A 9,153-nucleotide genomic window follows, 5' to 3' on the forward strand; every position below is an offset into this window, starting at 1 on the left:
ACACGCACACACTCTTAACTTCTCGACTCCTGCCTCATAAAATAAAGTAGAACTGCTTGTGTCACTCCTGAAAAATCCCCCCCCCCCCCCCCCCCCAGCCCTCACACTGACTGTAACTCGATTCTCCAAAGCGGACTCGAACCATAACACACAGAGACTGCAGGGGGGGTAAAGAGAAAGAGGATTGTGTATTTTGGATGGAGTAGCTTTGAATCGCATCTAAATATGTGCAGAACAGGATTTGATTGGTTTCTGATTATGAGTGTGTGTGTGTGTGTGTGTGTGTGTGCACGTGTGTGTTGGTTGGTGTGTTAAAGGAGAGGTTGAAGTTCAAATTCCCCCCTCGTAAAGCACACGTGCTGCGTGGTTTCCCCCATTCGCCATCGCCGTTTTGTTTAATGCAGTCCATTGATTCTTTAAAGGTGGCCGTTAACATTCCCCAGTAAAACCCAATCCATATATACGCACATGTGTGTATGTGTGTGTGTGTATATATATATATATATATATATACACACACACACAGCAGCATGGAAACAACTGGCCTTTACTGGTCTATACGGCGCTATAGGGGGGGTAGCGTTACCCATTTTTCCAACAGCTGAGGCCACACAAGGAGGAGGCCGGATTGAGAAGCGTGTGTGTGTGTGTGTGTGTGTGTGTGTGTGTGTGTGTGTGTGTGTGTGTGTGTGTGTGTGTGTGTGTGTGTGTGTGTGTGTGTGTGTGTGTGTGTGTGTGTGTGTGTGTGTGTGTGTGTGTGTGTGCAATCATCCAGTAGTCGAGCTCATTTGAATAAACAGCCATTCTCTGTGACTCTGTGACTTTGGTCGTTGTGTCGAGGGGATCCGGCGAGCGAGCAGGAAACACGTCGGTGGCGAGCGGAGCAGCCGACACACTCCACAACTCAAGCAACATGTGGCCGGGTTATAAATGGGACCGCGACCCGGTTCGGTTCTAGTCGGGGGGAGGGAGGGAGACATTTGTTGCACATCATCTCCTCATGTTTCCTGTCTGGCGTTTCATCAGTCGCTGTGATGTGAAGGACAATCCCACCCAAAGAATCAATACTATCTTGCCAAAAGTATCTGCTCACCTGCCTTGACTCCCATATGAACTGAAGTGACCTCCATTCTTATTACATAGGGTTTAACATGACGTCGGTTCACCTTTTGCAGCTATAACAGCTTCTACTCTTCAAGAGAAGTTCCACAAGGTTTAGTGTGTTTATGGGACGTTTGGACCATTCTTCCAGAAGCGTATTTGTGAGGTCACACTGATGTTGGAGGGAAGGCCTGGCTCTCAGTCTCCACTCTAATTCGACCAAAGATGTTCTATCAGGTTGAGGTCAGGACTCTGTTCAGGCCAGTCAAGTTCATCCACACCAAACTCTCTCCTCCATGTCTTTATGGACCTTGCTTTGTGCACTGGTGCACAGTCATGTTGGAACAGGAAGGGGCCGTCCCTAAACTGGTCCTCAAAGTTGGGAGCATGGAATTGTCAGTTTAAAGGCACTTCAACATTGACTGATCTCAGATCACCAACGTACAGTGATGCTACCTGTGGAGGGCATCTGCTAGATGGCTGCAAATAAATATTAAGTTGGTTAGCAATTAATCTGCCGATAACTTCCTGGATTGGTCAATTCAAGGCGTCTGAGGAAATTTTGTGATTTGAGGTTATAAAATTGAATCTTCACCCACACCCCAACGATGACGTCTTCAAATGTCTTATTTCTGTGCGACCAACAGTCCAATTGTTTTTATAGTATTTAGATTACTGACATGCAAGGCAAAGAAAAGCATAACATCGATTTCCAAAATAGTTAGTAGCTTAATTTTAAAGAAAAGATGTAAACTGTGGATCATTCGCAAAGTTCCCGTCAGAAAAAAACTGCACAGGAGAACACTTCAGTCCCGTTAACGACAAGCTTTCACGATTGAGATATGAGGTTGTCCAAGAACTGCTGCTTATCTTATCTCCAAAGTGACCTTTGACCTTTATCAAACTGCAGCCTAACTATTTAAAGCCTAAAATCTGACTGTGATTCTGATCTGTAAACCCAGCATGACCTCTGTGAGGTTCTTTACCGAGCAGATGGATTTCTGGAGGATTTTCTGGGTTTTCTCAGCCTCTGGTCATCGAGATCAAATCTCAGATCATCGGCGTAAAAACACACTTTAAATTGCACTAACACAGACAGAAAAGACCAAAATTGGACATTTGTGCAGGTTAAACAGACCACACACACACACACACACACACTCTAACAAACAACAGGCTCAAACTTCTTGTGTGTTTCAGACCACACACACACACACACACACACACACACACACAAGCACACACACAAAGACACACAGACTGGGTGTATTGTTGCATGTAAGGGTGAGTCAGCCTATCTGTGAACCCAAACAATAATAAAGTGGCCCAGTGAAGTGTGAGGAATGGAATGCCAATCACACACACACACATACATACACACACACACATACACACACATACACACACACACACATACATACACACACACACACACACACACACACACACACACACACAGAAAATCCCCAAATTGAACACAAATGAACACGAAGGCCCTGAGATGCAGCCAGCGTGCACTGAAATCTGAGCCGGAGACAAACTGGGCTTTGTAATGTGTTGCAGCAAACATTAAAAGGATTTTTACACCCGTTAATAGTTTTATATGACATAAACTGTCACAGATCTGGAGGCTCATGTGACCTTGATCAAGGGAGACAAAAACCTAAACTTGATCTGGTTTGGATGCAGATAAGAGATGAAACGTGTCTGATATGGTTTCATCTGCTCGGCAGGGTTTGTTATCCACGGAGAAGTTATTTTATTGATTAATCAATTCATTGTGGATGTCGTCATGGTGACGTCACCCGTCAGTTTGTGGACGACGGTTTTGAAGCCTCTAGTTCGACATTTTGATTGTCTCTACTTGGACTGTGGAGGAGCAACGGCACCGTTACTGGATCTGGATCCATGTGGATTCTGGTGTGAAGGTAGCTTCTGGTAGCTTCATAGTTCAAGGTTCAACTTATCTTAGTAGCTAACTAGCATTGGTAGCGACCTGTCAATCAGCAGGTAAGCCCCGCCCCCTAAAGCATCCCCTGCTTTCTGGTCTGGTGGACTCTAAATGGACCATAATGTACTAAATGAACATCATGCTGGATTGAAGAAGACTTGAAACTAGAGATTGAGACCATAAACTCATGTTTACAATGTTTACTGAGATAATACATCAAGAGAGAAGTAGGACCATTTTCTCATAGACTTCTATACAACCAGAGAGGAGTCACCCCCTGGTGGCCAGCAGAGAGAAGTAGGACCATTTTCTCATAGACTTCTATACAACCAGAGAGGAGTCGCCCCCTGGTGGCCAGCAGAGAGAAGTAGGACCATTTTCTCATAGACTTCTATACAACCAGAGAGGAGTCGCCCCCTGGTGGCCAGCAGAGAGAATGACAAGGCACGTCAGCTCGGCTTTACTTTTTAGAACCAGAGGTCGTCTTTTCTTTATGACACAAACAGAGAAAAGCAGCAAACCCTCCCAAAGGTCAGGCTGGAACCAGAGAACGTTCAATCAAATATTTAATCGATTATCAGAATAATAACCGACTCGTATGACTGCAGCGCTATAAGTGCTACGTTTCCTGCTCTTACCTGCAGAGCACATAACCCTCTGAATAGGCCCCTTTGTATTTCCTGTTACAATGTTTGCTAATGCAGCAGTGGCTGGCAGGAAGTAAACTTGGACCGAAGCTGTCGTCCCGGCAACACAACGGCAATGAAAAGGTCTATTATCCTTCAGTATTTAGTTGGTTATTAAGCAGACAAAGTGGAATTCATGCCTCTGAGAAGTGCATTTCCAGATAAAAAAAGAGCGTGAATCCAGCAGCGGTGGACAGAAACCCAGCGGAGCTTCTGTATTTGTGGGACGTGTGTGTGTGTTTGTTTGTGTGCATGAACGCCGTGGTGCTGAGGCATCGCTGGAGTGTTCCTCATTGTGCTGTGTTCATTGTTCCCGGGGTATCTTTTGTCTTAACCGGGCTGGTATGGGGTGTAACTCGGGCTCGTCGTTTCAAAGAAGGGCTCTGTTTCCAGAGTAAAAATAGCCGGCCTTCGCATGAGAACCGGGGGGATTCCCAAATCCCCGGCTCCAATGTTTTCTTCATTTCAGACTGCCCTTCCAGTGTCATCTCTAAACTATTCCTCATGTGGTCTCCTCCTTGCTACCTCCGGCGTGTCGAAAAGACGGACTCAAAATCAACCCTGGGATCAAGTTGCAACTTAGCTCCTTCTTTAACTCGCGACCGCACGTACTTGCGTATAAAAAGAAATACACTTTCACAGCTGACGCCGCTGCCTTTCGTGCCGTTAGGTGAAGGGGAAGCAGGCACCCGGGGGGCGCGGGGGATATAATCACCCTTACTTCAGAAAGTACAAGGAATTCTGACACAAAATACGCTAGTGCATGTTGATTGCGTAAAACACCAAATATGCCTGTTGCTCCCCGGGACAGACATGACTTAAGTTCAATCCTTTTACCATAAAGAGAGGAGTCTTTCTGCAGCATTTGGCTATTTAGGGCAGTGTGTCATCGTGTTATGCAGCCCCTATTCCTCTCCTGATGGGGGATTCCCTGCCTCCTCCAAACACAAGAGCATCTTATTCTAGATGGACCTCATGACGAGCACGTCCGCACACACGATTGGGGGAAAAAAAAGTTAAAAGATACCTGGATACGTTTGTTCCTCCTGTTGATTTCACGCTACGCTCTCTCGGTACATGACACTGGACCGCGCTGAAGCACCTACTGTGGCTAAAAGCGTTAAAATCAGGTTTCTTCCTCGTTGTCAAGAGGAAACGTTGAGTTTGTGCAGCACAACCTGATATGAGATGCACAGTATGCCAGCGGAGGTTCACGCTTCCTCCCCGCCAGTTAGCCGAGGCGTAGCGTTACACTGTAAACCGCCTCCCATCGGGATACAGACGGCCGATGCACCCCCCCCCCCCCGGTTATGTTTTTCCTCTGAGGTGTCAGGAACCATACACAACACATCTTCCCCTTTCTACATCCCAGTGTTCCTGGTTTGAATCCATAACAGAGAGGAGGGAGTGGAGGACCTGTATCTCTGCTTTCTCCTGCCAGGACACACTGAGCAACACGTATATCAGTCAATAATTCACCAACTAAAGCAATCACTGAAGCTCTGCTTGTCTCACAGCCAGGAATCCAGCCTCAGCTGTGCAAACACCAACTTATAGGAATGATATTTAAAAAGCTCCCCACAGCAGGCACGCTGCAGAGGTTTGATCTGTCTCATTATTTCAGGGGGATTCAAATGCTCTCAAATTAAACCCCCGGGGTTTTTTGGTGTTAAACCTCCATCAGTGACCTGCATAGTTCACCTCTGCACACACACACACACCACATCTGCAGCCCACTTACAACGCAACCTGACCACGTTCTGCCTGCGCAAATGGCTCCAATGTGTTGATTTAAGCGCCGCGGTTTAACCCGTTGCGTTTGCTCCTCGTCCCCTCTGCGTTATTGCTCGTAAATGCCGGATCGCGTTGTGCAACACGTTCAGGCGGAGAGAGAGCGCGGAGACCAACTGCCAACAAAGAAAAGTAACTTAAAAGTGACATCCAGCTGGACGTCTAAACTCTAACCCCCCCTCAAAACAACAGGCGTGCGCGGAACCGCAGCTCTTACCTGCGATATGGACATGTTCAGGTAGAGGAAGAGCCCCGTGGTGGAGGCGATCTGCAGCACCACCACCACGATCACCACCATCGCCACCCACATCTTAGACGGAGCCTCCCGGCGCCTCGTCCCGCTCGGCCCGCCAGCCGGGACCATCATGTAGGTGGTGGACTCGCTGCTCACCGACCTGAAGTAATCCTGGTGCTGCTGCTGTGCGCTCGGAGTGGCCATGGCATTCCCGACGCATGAGCAGACCATTAAAACAAAGACCAAACGGCGAAACAACGACCCCTCTTCGAAAATCAGGTCTCCATGCGTCCGCCTGGCTGCTGGACGAGATGTTCACGGGAGCGCAGCGGGAGAAGAGGGGAGGGGGAGGAGGAGGAGGAGGGCGAGCCGGCAGAGGAGCGAGCTGGGGGAGTTAAACTAACTTCTTGGATGCGTGCTCGGCTGCTGCGTAAAAGTGGGGTTGGAGGAGGCAGCGGCGGAGGACTGACGCGCTGCAGCCGAGAGAGAGCAGCAAAGAGGGGGCTGGCTTAACCTTTTCCTCACCCTGGGGCTGTGGAGGAATCTCCCCCGACCCCCCCCCTCCCCCCCCCCCACACACACACACGCACACACACACACACACACACGTTCGGTTCCAGCGATGCTTTCTAGGTTTCTCATGGCCCGCATCGCAGCATAGCAGGGGGACTTGAAAGGCTGCAATATTACAATAATACTACAATATTAACTCCAGGGTGGTTCAGAATATCACCATCACAGTGAAAAGACGGAAATATGCCAAATCTGGCAACTCATATCTCACAATGTATAATAAGGTGGTGTATTTAAGAATGTACAGGAATGGTTTTGGTGTACAGTGTAAGGCTTGTAGGCTCTATATCCCATTGTGCTGATCACACGTGTATTTTATTGATGTGTAATAGAGCATGTTGATCATTTATATCATTTTATTGTATTGCTCATTTACAAACCCAACTAGGGACAAGAGTCTAAAATTAGCAATATAAACTGAGTACAGCACATCAGTTGCATTCTCTGTATTGGAACTATGACAACGGTATCGTCCCTATTTAAACAAACATGTTGGTTTGGTTCTGGTCCCGAGCCTCAGTTTCAGGCTGAGCTGGCAGAGGGCGCCCTCTCCTCGTTATACTCCTGTCACCTCAGGACTCTGCAAGTGGAGAATGGATTGGGAGGAAAGTAAATAAATGTCAGAACTGTCAGAAAAAAAAGAAAAACTTTCTCCAATAATGACTTAGTATCTCAAAATCATGACTTAGTCTGCAAATATTGACTTATTATCTCTAAATAATGTTGTTTCTCAAAAATGGAAATGGGCTTCCATAGAAACAGGCACGCAAAATGACTCAGCAACAGTTCTGTGAATTTGAGCAAAAAGCACACTAACCCTCCTTTCTAGCTTCTTGAATGTGAGTATTCATGGTTTTCTTACTCCTCAACCATAATCACAAGGACATGCTTGAGGTTTGGACCGTTTCCTAGTTTCCTGTGTTTTATAGTATTAAGTATTATGTTTAATAATAGTCAGATTCATCAATAAGTCTGCATTTATTTAAAAAGAAACCACATCCTGTTTTACCCCTCTCAACCTCTGCCTGTTGACTGAGCGGCTCCTACAGCGCTTTGCGTTAATACCTGTGGTGTATTTTACAGCTCGGTGCTGTCGGAGGGCAAACATTTGCCCGATGCCCTCTAAATCATCAGCATAAAAGGAGTGTAGCCCCGCAGAAACATCCGGTATTAACTCAGCTTTCCTAGAAACATCACAAAGCCTGGGCCGTCAACTTTATTGTTGGAGGGAATAAGGCTTCATGCAGAGATGACTACATCTAGATTTTATTGCTGCAGACAGCGTATTGCTGTACGCCCTGTAAAGCCTCCATCCTGTCTTAAATCACCACGCAACAGAACTGTGAGTCAGAATCCGATTTTCCCAGGCAGACACTGTGTTTATAGTTCAGCTTTAATCCAATAGTTCCCAAATGGGGTTTTGTCAGTGTTTTATACAAGCTGATATATTTTGATATGATATCTTGCATCAATATTAAGTGGCACGATGTTCCCTGCCACTGGGAATAAAAGTAAAGAGATAGATTTCCATCATCAGCAACCGCTCATTCTGGGTTACGATGGTTTGGGGGGTGGGGTGCTAGTGCCAATCCCAGCTGGCTTTGGTCAACACCTGGACAGGTTGCCAGACTGACAGGGAGGCATCACAAGGAGCCGGGCAACCAGCCAAATAAAAGACAGTAATTAAACCGAACCTGCATGTCTTTGACCAGTGGAGAGAACAACTCCTTAGACTGTATATAAGTGGACGTTGTCATGGTGATGTCACTCATTGGTTTGTGGACTACGGTTTTGAAGCCTCAAGTTTGGCATATTAGCCCTCGACATCTTGGAGTTTTACAACCAGTGAAAGGAAGTGACCATATTTGGAACTGTGAAGGAGCGACGGGTGGATCTGATATGGCTATGGACCCTCAGATCCCACAAGTCTATTTCTACATTGGATTCTAAGGGAGGCAAAACCGGGTCGAGTGAGACTATTGATGAAATCAAGCTTTTTCTGGACCTCCAACCCATTTCCCCTGAGAATCTTTAACTTCTCGATCCTTGAAAGCCGGTGTTGGTCCAGAATAACGGTCCCGATTGAAGTTCTCCTCCTGTGAGATCCAACTGGGGCCCACACCAGATGTGAAAACCATCTTTTCCACTGACTGGGACATGACATGCACATACTTCCACTTCAAATCCTGGTGGCCAAGAAGGGAGGACGCAGGTGAATGAGAAGTCAGATTTTTCTGTGTCTTCAACAAACTGATGGATTTCATGTAGTTTGGGGGATTTGATTATTTGTCTGGATAACATTTCAACACCTCAAGGTCACACATCGCTAACAACATTCATGAGAGGACGACCTGCACCGATGCCGCTAGCCAAGTACGTCGGCTTACAATTGTTCCGGTGAGATTTTCAATTTATGGAAAATTACCCCGATTTGGTAAAACTGCAGCCAACTCGCTGCAGAAGTAGTTTAAAGTTTCCTCAGACTTGTTCATTGCAGACATATTCTGGGAAGACTTGTTGCCTCCAAAAACCTTTCTTGAGGTGCGACTGTATTTCCTACGCAATTTGATCCAGACTGCGATGTACAGTTAGTTAGATGGATTGTCGTGAAATTTTGGACAAACATTCTTGGTACCCAGAGGATGAATCCCACAGACTTTGGTGATCAGATGACTTTACCTGTAGCACCACTACGAGGAGGGATTTAGCAAAATTTCGTTGGATTGCCATAGAATGTGCTACAGAAATGTATGTTACCAGACGGGATGATTTGTAATTACTTGTGATCCCCTGAGTCTCATCTAGCGCCATCATCA

At 46.5% G+C, this 9,153-nt stretch overlaps 1 protein-coding gene across 1 annotated transcript in view; it reads right to left on the reverse strand.

Annotated features, from left to right (window-relative positions):
- tnfsf10l (TNF superfamily member 10, like) overlaps nucleotides 1-6,230 on the reverse strand; it is a 43,506-nt gene extending 37,276 nt beyond the window's left edge. The window contains exon 1 of the mRNA XM_084003554.1: nucleotides 5,747-6,230. Within this exon, the coding sequence (XP_083859680.1) occupies nucleotides 5,747-5,995 (249 nt within the window). The 5' untranslated portion in view covers nucleotides 5,996-6,230. The remainder of the gene's footprint in view (nucleotides 1-5,746) is intronic.
- Between the last annotated feature and the right edge of the window lie 2,923 nt (nucleotides 6,231-9,153).

The sequence above is a fragment of the Eutrigla gurnardus genome, assembly GCF_963514095.1.
Source record: "Eutrigla gurnardus genome assembly, chromosome: 23".
NCBI classification, from domain to species: domain Eukaryota; kingdom Metazoa; phylum Chordata; class Actinopteri; order Perciformes; family Triglidae; genus Eutrigla; species Eutrigla gurnardus.